Source organism: Meles meles, chromosome 1, assembly GCF_922984935.1.
Source record: "Meles meles chromosome 1, mMelMel3.1 paternal haplotype, whole genome shotgun sequence".
NCBI lineage: Eukaryota > Metazoa > Chordata > Mammalia > Carnivora > Mustelidae > Meles > Meles meles.
The window spans coordinates 981259-996947 of NC_060066.1; the positions used below are offsets into that span (position 1 = coordinate 981259).

Consider the following 15689-nt stretch of genomic DNA (forward strand, 5'->3'; position numbering starts at 1 on the left):
GGATCAAGTCCCGCATCAGGCTCTCTGCTTGGCGGGGAGCCTGCTTCCTCCTCTCTCTCTCTCTCTCTCTCTGCTTGCCTCTCTGCCTACTTGTGATCTCTCTCTGTCAAATAAATAAATAAAACCTTAAATAAAAATAAAAATAAATCTTGGGGCGCCTGGGTGGCTCAGTGGGTTAAAGCCTCTGCTTTCGGCTCAGGTCATGATCCCAGGGTCCTGGGATAGAGCCCCACATCAGGCTCTCTGCTCTGCAGGGAGCCTGCTTCCTCCTCTCTCTCTGCCTACTTGTGATTTCTGTCAAATAAATAAATAAAATCTTTAAAAAAAGAAAAGACAAAACGATTTCAGTTTTCACCTTAAAATACTAGAGAAAGAAGACAAAATTAAAGCCACAGGAGGTAGAAAGTGGATGGAGATGGAGGGAGGCGTGGTAGCTAGTTGGCCAGGCTGCTGAGCCTTGGACGCACTGATGGATAGCGCATGGCCAGGAGAGGGGCAGCAGGATCCTTCACGAGCTTGTTCAGAAAGAGCCTCTTCCCAGGGGAGTGTGGAGCAGTCCCAGGCAGCTGCTGAGGGCAGTGGGAAGTGAGATCACCAAAGACATGGGACAGCTGGCACGCCAGCCCTTCTTTTTCCTGCCTTCCCCCACAAATCCCAAACTAAAGGAGGTCTTGACCCTCCATTCTGCCACCGAGAATGTAGTCCATAAGCAAAAGTTTATCAGTATCAGTGAACTTCCACAAAAAAAAATTCTGCAAAGTGGACTTTATTACATTTAATTGTCAAGTCATTTTTTCAGTGGGCACTTGATTCATCTGATAGTTATTTTTTTCCCATTTATTTATTTATTTTTCAGCGTAACAGTATTCATTGCCAATAGTTATTTTTAAAGCTGCTATTGTGTTCTCTCTTGGGGCCAGATGTCTACGTATTCCAACTGGACCCTGTCCAAATACCCTTGCAGATATAAATTTGGGGATATAAAAATCTTCTTGGCCAAGAAGATTTTATTTTCTCACCAGTCGTTAGCAACAACAAATTCTGTCGCAGCTGTGACCCCCAGCCTTGCTCTGAGCACGTTATCAACTGCGGTATTTATTATGCATCAGCTAAAAAGTGGACTGTGTATTGAGTTTTTAGGGGATACAAGGCAGTATCAGGAGTCTGCGTCCGAAGACTGACCGGCAGCGGGCGGTGAGCAAGCGCCAGGCCCCGGGTTGAAACTACATGGTCAGCACTTCCAGCTTCACGAGTCACCAACCTCCTCGTGATTCAGGAGACCGGATCCACACGGTCCCCACCTACCAGATGGCAGACTGTCCCAGTCCTTGTGCACGGGCCCCACCCCTTCCTGCAGGTCACAGTCCAGGGGTGGGGGTCCGGCCCCACCCCTCAGTGTCAAGGTCTGAGTGCCTAGCACAGCTGTGTCCCCTGCTGCCCACCCCAATTCTCAAGCACAGCATCTCCCCGCGGCGGGGATGGACATGGTCCGCTCCTCCAGCTCCTGGGTCTCTAAAGTCGTCCTCCCCTCTCTCCTGTTGCCTGCGTGGGATGTGGACTCAGGTGCTGCGGACTCAGGTGCTGCGGGTCACTCCGGGAAGGCACGCTGGGGGTGCAGATGTGCTCATCTCTGAGATCATTGGGGTGCCGGAGGAGGCGTGCCCCTGGCTGGGCTCCCCCTCACAGCTGTCTCTCAGGGGCGTCTCTGAGCCGGCCTGTGGAGGCTGGCGTGGGCATTGCCCTCGGGGCCTGCGGGGGGCTCTGGATACTGGGCATCCTTCTGTTTGTCACCCTCTTCCTCACAAACAGAGGTAGGTGAGCACCCTTGGAGAGGGGGGCACAGGCTGACTCGGACCACACCCCAAGCTCCAGCCTTCTTGGCTTGACCTGCTCCAGGGAGGAGGAGGGAGCCAAGCCCACGGGCCCTGGGCTCCAGCAAGGCCTTTCAGAGCTCATCGGCCTGCCCGGACGCCGCGCGCGTGCTGATCCTGAGTAGGCCAGCGCCTTGGGTCACCGCCTTGCACCATGGAGCCCCTCCTGGCTTTCGTGGGCTCCGCGTGCACCCCCAGGGGCTCCCGCTGGCTCTGGCCTGTCTTTGTTCCCCCTCATGGCACTGTGTGACAGGGAGGGCACCGCGCTTCCTGCAGGGGCAGCCGTGGCTGTGGGGGCTGCCACACATCGTGGCCTGGACCTGGGCATTCCACGTGGCGCTGACCATGAACCTGGTGTGGGTCTGGTACAGGTTCCAAGGTACCTGGCTGTGAGAGGGAGGCCCCTTCAGGAAGGGTCCTGGCCCCCAAGCCCAGCTTAGAGCCAGCTCCCTGGTCTGGGGATGTAGGCCAGGGGTGGGGCAGTGAGGGGGGAGGCGGGCAGGCAGGACCCAAATGAGGATATAAGCAAGAGGACAGATTTGGGTCCCACTCGGGGCCCAGACAGCAGCCAGGCCCGGGCCCTCCAGGGCTTGACGCCAGCCAGAGGATGCACTGGACAGACAGACTCTCCTGGATCTTGCTCACGGTCCTGCCCACCGTCCCCTTGGCCGTGGTGACCACCGTCAGTGCTGTGCTTCTGATCAAGGGATGAGGTACGGGACTGGGACGCACCTACCGCCAGGCTCCCCAGGGTCCCTGCCTCCCGCCCAGGGCTGTGTTTCAGGGTCAGGTCTTCTCTATCACCTGACCCAACCAGTTCTCCAGGCTCGCTTGGCCTGGGCAGGGAGAAGGGTCGGTGGCCACGTGCTGGCCTCACTCTGCTGTGGGGCGGGGTTCCATAAAGGGGGCATTATGGGGCGGCCCTACCCACTCTCATCAGCGCAGAGATGGGGAAACACTTGCCAAGCGGTACTCTGCACGGTGGGAGGAGCCCACCGATGTCCTGCTCACAGCCCTGTGGCTTCCAGGGGTCTTTCAAGTTACGCTGTGCCTCAGTTTCATCATCTGTGAAATGGGAGCAGAGGCCGCTGGAACTGCCCCCTCAGGGTCACGCAGCGCCCAACACCACTGGCTACTCCTGAGGGAGGGGCTCACCCAAGTGTCAGGAGCTGAGTAGGGAGGGTGAGCCGGACAGAGGCACAGCAAGACCAGCGCAGAGTGCGCGAGCTGCTAGAGTGCGCCCCCAGCCGTGAGCGGCCGCTGGGGCTGGGGTGCGCTAAGTAGCCTGAGTGAGCAGCTACCCCAAAACCCGCCCTGGGGTTTCCCGGCAAGCCCCCACCAGAGCGCTGGGAGGCGATCTGAGGGCAGGGGAGTGGGAAGGGGGCAGCCTTGGCTGCAGCTGAGCCCCGGCTCACCCCCCTTCCTCCTAGTGTCTTTCCAGCGCAGGGTTCCTGCCAGGAGGTGAGTGACCCCTCACCCCAGACCCTCCCCAGCCTGAGTCTGGAGGGATAAAGACCACTACCCTATCCACGGAGTGGGGGAGGGGGCAGGAACCCCAATTGTGGGGAAGAGATGTCATAGGTAAGGCCTGGCTTTGAATCCCAGCCCTGGGAGGTTGGTTCTGGCTCTGTGGGCCGCGGGGAACCTGGCGGACACAGCACGTGAAAGGCCCCTGGGGTGTGGGTGCATCTCAGCCGGCCTCTGGGCCAGGCACTCCCCCTTCCCAGGAGAGGGGCCGCTCCTGCAACCAGTCTGGTGGCCGAGCCTCAGGCGCGGAGTGAGGGCCAGGGAGCAGGGCAGACAGGGTCCCCGCCTTCCCCTACTGCGCGGCTCTGCATCGAGTCCCGGAGGCGGCCTGACTCCAGGGTAGTACAGAGGCGCAGGGGTCCAGGACGGCGGGTGCTGAGCGGCAGGGAGGAGTCAGAGCTGGGCGTGGCCCGGAGGGGGTGAGGGCGGGACCCAGGCCGCGGACGGCGGGACTAGGGCGCTGTCTGGGTGCACCCTGGCTGCTCCAGGGCTGGGCGCGGGGCCAGCGCTTCCCAGGAGGCTCTCCAAACCAGTGTCGGGACTGCAGCCATGGGAAGAAGGGAGCGCCGGGGACACTGGAGACAGCGGAGAACAAGGCGATCGCCAGCCCTGCCCTGAGAGGAGCCATCTGGGAGCCGTGAAACCAAGACGAAGCACCGAGAAATCCCGGAGCCTCGCACGACTTGAGACCCGATGCCCCTGGAGCCCTCACCTGGCACCAGCGATTAAAGGGCAGGGGCCAACCAGACCCCCTCTCCCGCCCGACGGCAGGGTGGGGCCTGCAGCCCGGGAGGGGCAGGGGCGGCCTGCTGGCATCCAGCGAATGGGGACGGTGGCCCCTGCCGGGTGCTGAGGGTGGCCAAGGGGAGAGCGCCGCCCGCTGTCCTGGGAGCAGAGCGCCCCTGGCTGGAGACGCCAGGCCCTGAGAAAGAAGCAAACTTTCTCAGGAGCGGGGGAGCCCCCCGGCTGCACAGTCGCCCAGTATCTTCCCTGATTCGACTTGGTCTTTCCACTGGTTTCTGTAAGAAGTTGACACCAATTTCATATTAAAAACAAAAGAAAACAAATACATATGTGGGCGCCCGGTGGCTCAGTCGGTTAAGCTTCCAACTCTCTCTGTCTCCCTAGGCCTTAATCTCTCAGGGTCGGGAGTGCCGCCCCACACTGGGCTCCATGCTGGACGAGGAGCCTATCATTTAAGGCCGACATTCAGATGCTGTTTATGAATCAACGTTTCTTCAAAATTTTCACGCCAAGGGGAGAGCGCGCATTGTCCTGTACATCATTTTCTTCTTTCTCATAAACCTCACTTTTTACCGGAAGAAAATGCCTCTTCTGTGTTCCTAATTGGAAAAGGCTCTGCCCCACGCCCCATGTGGCCGTGGCCAACACCGCAAGTCTAGAGGAGGGTCGTCGCAACCCTGCAGTCAGCATCCTGACATGCTTTTCCGCACACGCCTTCCTACAGATGGGGGCTCCTTCTGGCCTGCTCCTCCCAGACTCGCCGGTGGACAAGTCTCAAATCTGTCCACGCTACAGCAAACGTGGACAGACGTGGGCAGTGACCTATATGACGACAGGACCAAAACAGGTGTAGATTTAAGGTGCAGGGCAAAGGGGAGAGAGAGACCCCTTAGCCAGGTGCCTGACGGCCTGGCGTCAGCTGCTGTGAGCACCGCTGGGAGACCCGGCCGCCCGGAATTAAATGAAGGGTTCATGGTGCTGTTTTCCACATGTCACAGCAAAAAGAGCAACCGCAAAATCCTTGGTGGACCCTTGCTCTCCAGCCATCCCCCCAGCTGGGAAGGGAAGCTGACCCCGGGCTGGCCAGTGGGATGAGTTGAACAGGGCGCACGTGTGGGCTTAGGAACCCCACAGAGGAAATCCCAGAGAGAGAAACAGCGGACAACCCACCGCATCCAAACGGACACGATCCTCCTAGTAACCCTAACTCCCCCGGGGGCCTCCAGAACGAGTGAAGAGTCACGAAGTGCTTCGAGGAAAACCAGGACCCCCAGAGAGCTGAAAAGCGGTGGGGCGCTCTGTCCCGACAAGCTAGAGGGAACCTTCACAGCGCGGGGCGGGGCGGCTTGCTCACGCCTGGAGGCCGGAACTGGGGGAACCCTCTCCCGCACGGGGGCACGGGGCGGGGAGTCCGCTGCGGGGCGTCCGCTGCGGGGCAGACGGCGGAGGGCGCAGTCCGGCACGTGGAGCGTGGGGGCTGCCCCGGCTGCGGGGGGCTCGGTCAGACTCGGGGGCAGCGTCCTCCTCCGGAAGCCCAAACCCCGCCGGCGGGGCGGAACTCTGCAGGGCGCCCGCGCAGGCCGTCACACACCGACTTCGGGGCGAGGGACTGGACGGAAATGCCCCGAGGGGGGGTCGGCCGTTGTCCGGGCGACGGGGTGGCGGCGGGGGAGGGCGGCCGAGTTCTGTCTCCACGGAGACCGCGCAGGCCCCGGCAACGCCACGAAAGGCCGGCAGCCCCGCCGGACGGCCAAGGCCCGGAAGGAGCCCAAGAGAAAGAAAGGCTGGAGACGACACCCTGACCCCCAGCGCGACCCCCCCATCCTCGTGGCCCGGGGCCGCGTCCCACCCCGCCGGAAGGCTCGGGCCGGGGGAAGGCAGGGGTTAGGCTGGAGGCGCGGGCGACGCCCCAGGCCGCGGCCCATGGGGCCCAAGAAGAAGCGCGGGCCCGGCGCGGGGCGGCGGCCGGGCGCGGCGGGAGACGGCGCCGAGCCGCGGCTGTCGGAGCGCGGGCAGTACCTGCAGCGCGAGCACCGGCTGCTGTCGGAGCTGCTGGACGCCTGCGAGGCGCGCGCCGACCGGGTGCTGCGGGAGAACGCCTTCCTGGACCGCGAGGCCGCGCGCCTGCGCGAGGAGAACCGGCTCTACGCCAGCTACGTGAGCGCGCGCGCCCAGCGCTGCGCCCGGGCCGTGGTGCGGCTGGACGAGCAGAACCGCGTGGACCTGACGCAGGTCCACTGGCAGCGGGCCGAGCTGGCCTCGCTGTACCGCGGGCGCGAGGACGGCGTGCGCGCGCAGCTGCTGGACATGGAGGCGCGCGCGGCGCGGATGGCGCGCCAGGTGCAGGAGCTGCAGCCCTACAAGGCCAGTGAGCGCGCGCCCGGCGGGGGGGCCGGGCGCGCGCCGCGCGTCCCCGCGCTGACCCGCGTGCCCCCCGCCGCCGCAGGAGCTGCAGCTGGAGCAGTTGGCGCGGATCCGCGCGCTGGAGCGCGAGCTGCTACACATGCGCGTGGAGCACACGAAGCTGCTGCACCGCGTCAAGGGCCGCTTCCTGGAGGACAAGGCGGCCTTCGAGCGCGAGGCGCGGCAGCGGGTGCAGTCCCTGGCGCGGCGCGCGGAGCGGGAGGCGGCGCGCGCGCTCGTCCTGCACACGCAGGCCATCCGCGCTGACAACGCGCGCCTGCGGCGGGAGCTCCTGCGGCTCCTGCGCTGGGCCCAGCTGCTGCACGACACGCGGCGCCGGCTTCTGGAGCAGCGGGAACAGCTGCGGCGCGAGCACGAGGACACCCGGGACCTGGCGCGGGTGCATGGCTGGCTGCGCCGGGGCCGCGACGGACCGCCGCTGTGGCAGCCGCCGCCGCCGCCGCCCGCCTCGCGTCCCGGGTCCTTCGCCCCCTCCACAGCGCCATCGAGCTCCGAGTCACTGTTCCCGTCGCACGTGGGCTCCAGGATCCCATCGCAGGCCCCTTGGAAGGCCGGTTCACGGGTTCCATCCCAGCACTCATCGTGCGCGGACTCCCGGGTCCCATCCCTGATCCCGCCCCACCGGGGCTCCCGGGACCCGTCCCTGACCCCGTCCCGCCCGGGCTCCCGGGTCGCGTCCCTGATCCCGCCCCACCGGGGCTCCCAGGTCTCTTCGAGGTTCTTCCTACCTGGGCGGGCACACAGCACGACTCCCTCCGCTCAGCCTGTCCTGGGCCCGGGCGCTTCCTGTCCCGCGGTCGAAGGAGACGGCGGGCGCTGACGCTGCGGCAGAAGGCGAGTGCGGGAGAGCCGGCGCGGACGGCGAGCGCGGGCGGGGAGGTGAGCGCTCGGCGCCCGCGGACTGCGTGAACGCGATGTTAATAAAGGTGTGACCTGGCTCTGGCGCCGCCGCTCTCCTGCGCCAGCTTTTCCGGAGCCGCAGGGACCACTCACTCTGGCTTCCAGTTCCCTAACTGCGCGGGGGCCTGATGCGTCCCTCTCCTCCTCGGCTGACCCCAGCTGCCCCGCAAGCGGGCCACACCAGTATCCTCCCGCCAGCGCTGGCAGAGACGGACGTCGCCCGCACGGACAGAGGCTGCCAGAGCAGGAAAGGCGGCCAGCCGGGAGGAGCGGGGCAACCACGGGTTGTAGCCCGGAGGGCCAGCGTGCGATGACCTGCGGTCAGGACGGCCACTGCGGCGGGGGCGGGGGAGGGTGGGGCTGCCACCAAGGGGAGGAGTAATTTTTAATATAATTTCCAACAGAGAAAAGTTGCTGAGTACAGAGAACTCCCGTTTACCGAGATTCGGTCCGCAGGTCTGTGTCTGCATTTTTTCCTGAACCACTTGAGATTCGGTTCCAGACATTATGCCCCTTCAGTTAAAGGATTTAAAAATCCTTAGTGTTCCTGAGCACAAAAATGTTCTACCTTACCCCGGTATGATGACCCAAATCCGAAAATGTAGGACAGAGAAAGCAGTATTCGCTAAGCCCCAGCTCCTACGAAAATGCCGGCTGTCCTGCTCTCGGGGGTGCACAGGACAGCGTTCAGCTCTCAGTCCGTGCGCCCAGGCTGGCCAGTGGGATGCCCCTCGGGTGCGGCTGTGGGAGGTCCAGCAGCTCCTGGGGGAGGCCAGGTCCCGCATACCCTCAGTACTGACCCAAGGGCTGGAGACGTCATCCTGACCACAGAGGGAAGGTTCTTGGAAATCCTGGGTCTTTGGTTGCGCCCTGGGGCCCGCGCCCGCAAGGCCCAAGCGGGAGGTGGTCGAGGCTGGCGTGGCTGGGGCAACCCGGCGGCAGAGGGCAGGGCTAGGGGAGCCTTGGGGACTCGCTGGGGCAGCCGGACCCCACCGTGGCAGGGGTCCGAGCAGCAGGTCCTGATGGCCCGGTCAGCCTTAAAATAAAACTGCCAGTTACTCTACAGAAACAGGTTTGTTCAGCATCGCAGCCCAAGCCGTTGGGACACAGTCTCATAGAGGAAAGGGGGCTGTAAGGAAAAAACCCACCGACCAGAGGGACTGCAGCTGCTTCTCAGAGGCCGAGCTGTTGGTGGGGAGGAGAGGAAGCCGGTCTTCCTCCTGCTGGGGTCTGAGCTGCAGTGACTGCAAGGTCCCCCGGGGTCCACGATGGCGAGGTCGGGCGTGAGCGCTGCCCCTGGTGGGAGGAGGCCGCCGCTGGTTGGTGATCACCGCCGGCGCCGGAGGACCCGGGGACGGCCGGGCCGGATGGAGACAGGAATTCGGACCCCAGGTTTAACGTGGAGCCTTTAGTCATCAAGGGCAGTGTACAGTGACAGCGAGCCACACAGGGGCAGTGGGCAGAAGCCCCGCCCAGCCGCACCTAGCTGTGTAGACGGTTCTGTACGCTTCGCACCCCGCCCCCCGCCCCCGTGAGACTTCAGTTGGAATGTTCTGGTCCTGGGTGGACAGGGTTCCTCCGCCCCTCCCTGCAGTAAATACAAGCACTCTTGCAAGGGCTCAGCATTTCTCTTTAAAAGGAACTAGGGGGCACCTGGGGGGCTCAGTGGGTTAAAGCCTCTTCCTTCGGCTCAGGTCATGATCTCAGGGGTCCTGGGATCGAGTCCCACATCGGGCTCTCTGCTCGGCAGGGAGCCTGCTTCCCTCTCTCTCTCTGCCTGCCTCTCTGCCTACTTGTGATCTCTCTCTCTAAAAAAAAAAAGATCTCAGGGTCCTGGGATCGAGCCCCGCATCCTGCTCTCTGCTCGGCAGGGAGCCTGCTTCCCCCTCTCTCTCTGCCTGCCTCTCTGCTTACTTGTGATCTCTGCTTGTCAAATAAATAAAAATCTTTTTTAAAAAATCAAAGGAACTAGGACTCTTTTGAGATTTGGGGAAGGAAACAATACAAAATGAGTTTAGGAGAGCTTGTGCCAGAAGGCAAGGCTGCTCCCAGAAAGAGACCTGCCAGAAAGACAGGATGCCACAGGTGAAGGGCTCTGAATGGCCAAAAAGTCAACAATTTCAGCATCAAAAGAATAACGGCCGTCCTGAATAGAAAAATACCAAATATATAAAATGTGTAAGTTTAAAATATTATAAAAACCCACCCCATTAGTCATCTTGAAGGTTGCTGCTATAGTAATTAATCTCTTATCCTAAAAACTGGTAAAAAAGGAACCACAACCACTCTGACTTTGCACTAGGGAATGATATTTCAGGATAAACAGTTTGGAGAAGGAAAGTTCTGCATCAAATTCCATCTAACAGCTGCAGAAGTCATCGGCGGTGTCGTAGTGGTAGTGAAAGCCTATAGGTGGAAGACTGATGACCAGAACCGAGGATTCAGCTGCCCCTGGGGACCCACGAGTGACCCTAACTTTACCAAGAGGTTTTGTTAAGTGCCTTCTGGTATGTAGCAATCGAACGCACTGAGCAACCAGCAGAACGTGCTGGCGAGAAACAAAGTATCCGATCAAGTTTCCGCGGGGATTACCAGAGTATACAACACACAGGGAGAAGCGGAGTCCTGAAAGTGTCAGGGTGCAGTCACTCCAGTCCTCTACAGGCCAAATAATTTTTTCCAAAAAAAATAAACAGGAAAGAATTTTTTAAAAAGAGGGAAGGGATGGGGCGCCTGGGTGGCTCAGTGGGTTGAAGCCTCTGCCTTCAGCTCAGGTCATGATCTCAGGGTCCTGGGATCGAGCCCCGCATCAGGCTCTCTGCTTGGCAGGGAGCCTGCTTCCTCCTCTCTCTCTGTGCCTGCCTCTCTCCCTACTTGTGATCTCTCTCTGTCAAATAAATAAATAAAATCTTTTTAAAAAATCTTTAAAAATAGAGTCCAACAATCTTTTCTTTTAACCACACACTGTAGTTATTTTATATTCGTTGATTTGCAGTATTGGTAGTATTTTTAAAAAGATTTTATTTGAGAGAGAACAGGTGCGTGCAAGCGGGGGAGGGGCATGCAGAGGGAAAAGCAGACTCCCCACTGAGCAGAGACACCCCCCCCCAAACTAGGCGACGTGGGGCTGGATCCCAGCACCCTGGGATCATGACCTGAGTTGAAGGCCCTCGCTTAACCCACTGAGCCACCCAGGGGCTCCCAGTGGTTTTGTTTTTTTTTTTTCAGTTTATTTTATACTTTGTGTTTTCTTTCTCTTTTCATGTTTCATTTGTTTTCCTCTACTTGTGTGGAAATCAACTCTTCTCCTCCTTTAGTGTCTCTTGAGAAAGGGAAACATGCACATTTAAGATAATACATTTTCCCTCCTCCTAACCCTCAGAATGCTTTAAATTTCCATCATACCTTCCCAGTCTGAAAAAACCAACCAACCAACCAACCAACCAACCTTCCCGGTCTGCTGGTCTAGAAGCTTCTGAGAACAAGATGACCCACAAATCAGGCATCATTACTTTCCTTGTGAAAATCCATCTGGCTGCCTACTCAACATGGAGACGCATCCGTATGTGGGTTTTGATTCGATAACCTTTACTTTAGAAGTCCTGCTGAGCTGGTTCTGCCGCTCCCTTGTCCTTGACAGCTTTCTGGCCTCTCTTGTCTAAACAAGCTGCTAAAACTCAGCCGTGGTCTGCCCCATCCCGCGGCTGCCCTGAAACCACTAGGAGGATGGTTGTGTGTGACCCCTCAGGCCCCTGAGGCTGGGCCACACGGGACACCCAGCCTGCAGGATGCCCACCGGGGGATCGGCCCAGCTGGGCACCTCCAGGGCAGGCCTCCCTCAGATTGTCATGACTACCCTCCTCTGTCCCCTCAGCACCTGCCCACTGCTCTGTGGCTCCGGCCCCAAGTCTCGTGGGGTGTTCCCCATCGCTACCCGAATCCCTTGCCCAGGAACTTCCAGGCCAGCGCAGAGAGTGGGGATCACCCATAGCCATGCTCTGTCCCCTCCCAGAAAAGAGCCAATGACCTTGTTCAGCTGTCAAATAAACTAACAGCGTAGAGAAAGGTCCCCGGGTCTCCTTACAAAGCTCCTGGAACAGAGGGTTCTCGGGAGAGACGAGTGAGGGGCCAGGGGAGGCCTCAGGGAGGAGGAAACGCGTTCACTGTGAGGTCATGCCTCACCCAAGCACTAGCATGTCCCCCTCAACTCCCATCCATCCTTCGGTTCGCAAGCTGCCTTTGATGGCAGCAAGGGCTGAGATGCGACCTCCCCGTGGCCTTCCGTGGCCACGCTCTGTGATCCCCCCGCGGGAGCCACCCCCGTCACTCGGTGTCCCCCAGCATCTGCCCACAGAGCCGAGCACAGACGACTTCAGACGGGACCCGGCCTGCCGGTGCAGCCCAGCCAGCCGGGCTGGGTGAGTGAGGGGCCGCGTGGAGCCTGGCCCTGCCGGCCCCGCCCCGAAGCTCCCGCATAGTCCACTTGCATCCTTCCGCACGCGTCATCGGAGGGAACGCAGTTGGCTGCACAACCCTGAGTCGCTCCCATTTCCTTCCACACAATTGCGGCCAGAAGTGGAAGATGAAAACCCCGAAGCAGGTGACCAGACGGCCGGTTCCCGCAGGGCAGAGCTGGGGCCGGGGTCATCCTCAGCGGCTCCGGCCCACGGATCCGGGTCGGGCGGTTACAGCCCAAGCGCAAGCGCCCTTCGAAGGCCTTCGCAGCTCCACGCCTCGGCGGGAACACACCGGCCGCCTGCTCCGAACTGGGAGACACCAGCACTGTGGAAGCGGCTGGAGTCTGTGGGCGCCAGACACGCCCATACTCCGTTGCGCAGATCCCCATGTATGCGGGGGCCTCGGGCCATGGGCCCGGCTTCACTCGCCGCGCCAGGCCCGTGCGGTGGGAGCGGCGCCCTCCTCCAGCGGGGCTGCGGCCCGACTCAACCAGAGAGGCTCCGGCCATGAACCCAGTTGTCGCCCCAGATTCCTCCGTTGACGCGCCAACCCCGGTGCGGTGTGCTTGAAGGTGGGGCCCGCGGCGGGTGATCGGGTCCGATGAGGTCATGAGGGTGGGGCCCCCACGATGGCGTTTGTGCCCGTAAGACCGGACGGCAGAGCTCCCCCGCCACCAGGTAAGAACACAGCGAGGAGGGGGCGTGTGCAGGCCAGGAAGTGGGTCCTCGCCAGAACCCAGCCCTCCCGGCCCCGGTCTCAGACTTCCAGGCTCCAGGGCTGCGAGAAACCCGTCTGCTGCGTCGGCTGCCCAGCCCGCGGGGCGGTGTGACGGGCCGAGCACAAGGCCAGATTCCGTCACTTGAAGGGTTAGCGGCTGTTCTCAACCATCTTCAGGACATCTTTTTTTTTTTTTTTGTATTTATTTTTTATTTTTAAAAGATCTTATTTATTTATTTGACAGAGAGAGATCACAAGTAGGCAGAGAGGCAGGCAGAGAGAGAGGAGGAAGCAGGCTCCCCACTGAGCCAGAGAGCCCAATGCGGGGCTCGATCCCAGGACCCTGAGATCATGACCTGAGTGGAAGGCAACGGCTTAACCCACTGAGCCACCCAGGCGCCCCATCTTTTGAATGAATGAATAAAAGAACGAACGTGTTTATGTATTTACTCACGTACGTACTTCGGAGAGCGAGCAGCGAGCAGGGCTGGGGCAGCGGGAGACAATCGCAAACAGACCCTGGGCAGACTCTGGGCTCAGCAGTGCTCCTGAGAGCAGAGGCAGGGGCAAGGCCCAAGGACCGGCGGACCCCGCGCAGGCCCGTGTGACCGAGTACCAGGGTCTGGCCACAGGACAGTGGGAGACCACCGTTCCCAACGGCCCGTGTTCGTGACCGCGAACAAACGAGCACCAGGCGCCGAGCGCAGATGGAGAGGCTGAGCCGGACGGCGGAGCCAGGAGAGCAGCCAGGGCCGTTCGCAGAGGGTTTGTGGGGCTCAGCTCTGGCCGTAAGCTCCAGCCAACGAAGGCAGCTTTCCTGACCCCCTGAAGTGCTCGCAAGGGACACAGGTGCTGGCCGCAGGGGCTGCGCTGCTGGGGGCCACAGGCTGGAGGACCCCGACCTACGGCGGAGCGTGCTGGGGCCCCAGGGGCAGGGAGACAAGCGACCAGAGGAAAGTCTGTCCCTTCGGCTCAGGTCAGTCGCACAAGGACTCCCTCCAGCAAAGTGACACGGGAGGGACGGAGTAGCTAAAAGTGCAAACGGCAGAAAACGGATCGAGTCCGGCGTCCCCCACCGTTGCCTCATAGCCAGGTGAGCTCCGAGGGCCCCGGCGGGCGGGCTCTGGGACCGTGCAGGGGGCTCGGGCGTCCCAGCAGCAAGGCCCTGCCGGGGGGCCCAGGGGCTCGGAAGCTGTGCAGCCCTGCCTGGTTCTGGGCCACTTGCCCTCCAGGCCGTAAGCGTCCTTCCAACTGGGTCTCTGAGCTGGGGATCCACAGCAGCCAGCATCTCCCGCAGACCCCACCCAAGCTGCGGGCCACACTGCCCTCCTGTCCCACCCCACACCGTCCCGCGTGCTTGGCACTCCCCAGGGAAGCTCTCCGTGCGGGAGCGTGGCCTCTGCCCCTGCGGCGTCCTGCAGCCCAGCTCAGAAAGCAGCTGCACACCCCACCGTTCCACTGGGAGAGGAAAATGCCATCCGCGGATGCCCCGAGCAGCAACTCCTCTGGGCTTCCCGAAACTCAGGTCTCTCACTCTCCTCAAGTCACGGCTCAGCTCACTGTTGCAGGAGAGACGAGGTCCGGTCTGGGACCATGGAATCCTTCTCAAAAGACAGAAGAGGTTTCATTTGTACACACAGAGCAAGCATGCCAGGGCTCAGGCCAGCCGGTGGGTGGTCCTCCAGAGAAGTCACCCCGAAGCAGAGACAACGGAAATGGAGAAGGGAACGGGGACATCACGGAAAGCCGGATGGGCTCTCCCCGCAGGACCCTTCTGTTGAGAAAGGCCCATGGAAGTTTCCCGCAGCTTGAAAGCTAACCGTGGGAAGGTCTGATGGAGGAAGATGGGGCTGCCTCCAGGGGGGCATGAAGAAATGGCCTTGGCCAGTGTCGGCCCAGGATGGCCCCTTTACGGCACACAGGACAAGAACCTGGGTTCCCAGCCCCCTCAGCCTGGCCTCGAGGTTCCAGGGCCAGCCAGGCACCACACAGGTTCTGGAGGCCAACGGCACAGCCCTTAGCCCGTGAGGCCACGCTCCTGAAATGGCCCAGCAGCAGCCCCAGGAGAGGCCCTGCTGGCCAAGGTCCAGATGCTGCCACTCTTCCTGAGAACTGTGTGCACGCGTCCTCAAAGGTCCCTGCCGGGCTCCGGTAACACAGACAGCTCGCACCAGGAGCAGGACGTCAGACGCGGCCTCTCCGGAGGCTGCAGGACAGTGAGAAATGAAGAAGCTAAAACTCGCATGTTCGGGCTGGAAGAAGAGAAGGGGGACGGTCCCCAAGGAGGAAAAACCTCAAGAGGCCTGAAGCTTCTCCAGGGAAGACGCCTGTTACGGGCTGTGTGCGTCCCCCCAAACTCACATGTGGAATCCCTGACCCCGGGATGGCTGTAGTCGAGGGTGCGTCCTCTAAGAGAGTGATTATGGTTAAAAGATCCTAAGGGTGCATCCCCGATCCCACAGGGTTAGCGTCCTTATAAGAGGAGACACCCCAGAGCTCGCTCCTTCGCTCCCTCTCCCTCGTCCGCCATCCGTGAGCCAGGAAGTGGTTCTCCGCAGGGCGCAAGCAGGCAGAGACCTGACGGGGGACTTCTAGCCCCAGAGTGGGGGAGAAACACGTAAGACACGCCTCCAGGACCGAGCTGCAGCCCCTCTTGCCAGCCTAGCGCCGAGGAGAGCGGTTCTCTAGGACATCTACCACGGTCCTTTTTTTCTTTTTTTAAAGATTTATGTATTTATTTTAGGAAAGTGAGAAAGCAGGGAGAGGGGCAGAGAGAGCCAGAGAGAGGTCAAAATCAAATGTTTCTACACACTAGCAATAATAACTGGAAAACAGCTTTTTTAAAACCTAGACAGAACTCAAGAAACATAAACTATACAAATTTTTGTGAACTAGTGAAAACTGTTTTTAAATGTGATCTTCAAAAGATACCATTAAGAAAATGAGGGCACCTGGGTGGCTTAGTGGGTTAAGCCGCTGCCTTCGGCTCAGGTCATGATCTCCGGGTCCTGGGATCGAGTCCCGCTTTGGGCCCTCTGCTCAGCAGGG

General features: G+C 60.8%; 1 protein-coding gene across 1 annotated transcript; it reads left to right on the forward strand.

Moving 5' to 3' along the window:
• Positions 1-358: 358 nt before the first annotated feature.
• On the forward strand, positions 359-7786 carry CCDC166 (coiled-coil domain containing 166). Its single transcript, XM_046022703.1, has 2 exons — positions 359-6506; positions 6589-7786. Exons 1-2 carry the CDS (start codon positions 6066-6068, stop codon positions 7384-7386), a joined length of 1239 nt encoding a protein of 412 aa, XP_045878659.1. The 5' UTR covers positions 359-6065; the 3' UTR covers positions 7387-7786.
• Positions 7787-15689: the final 7903 nt, after the last annotated feature.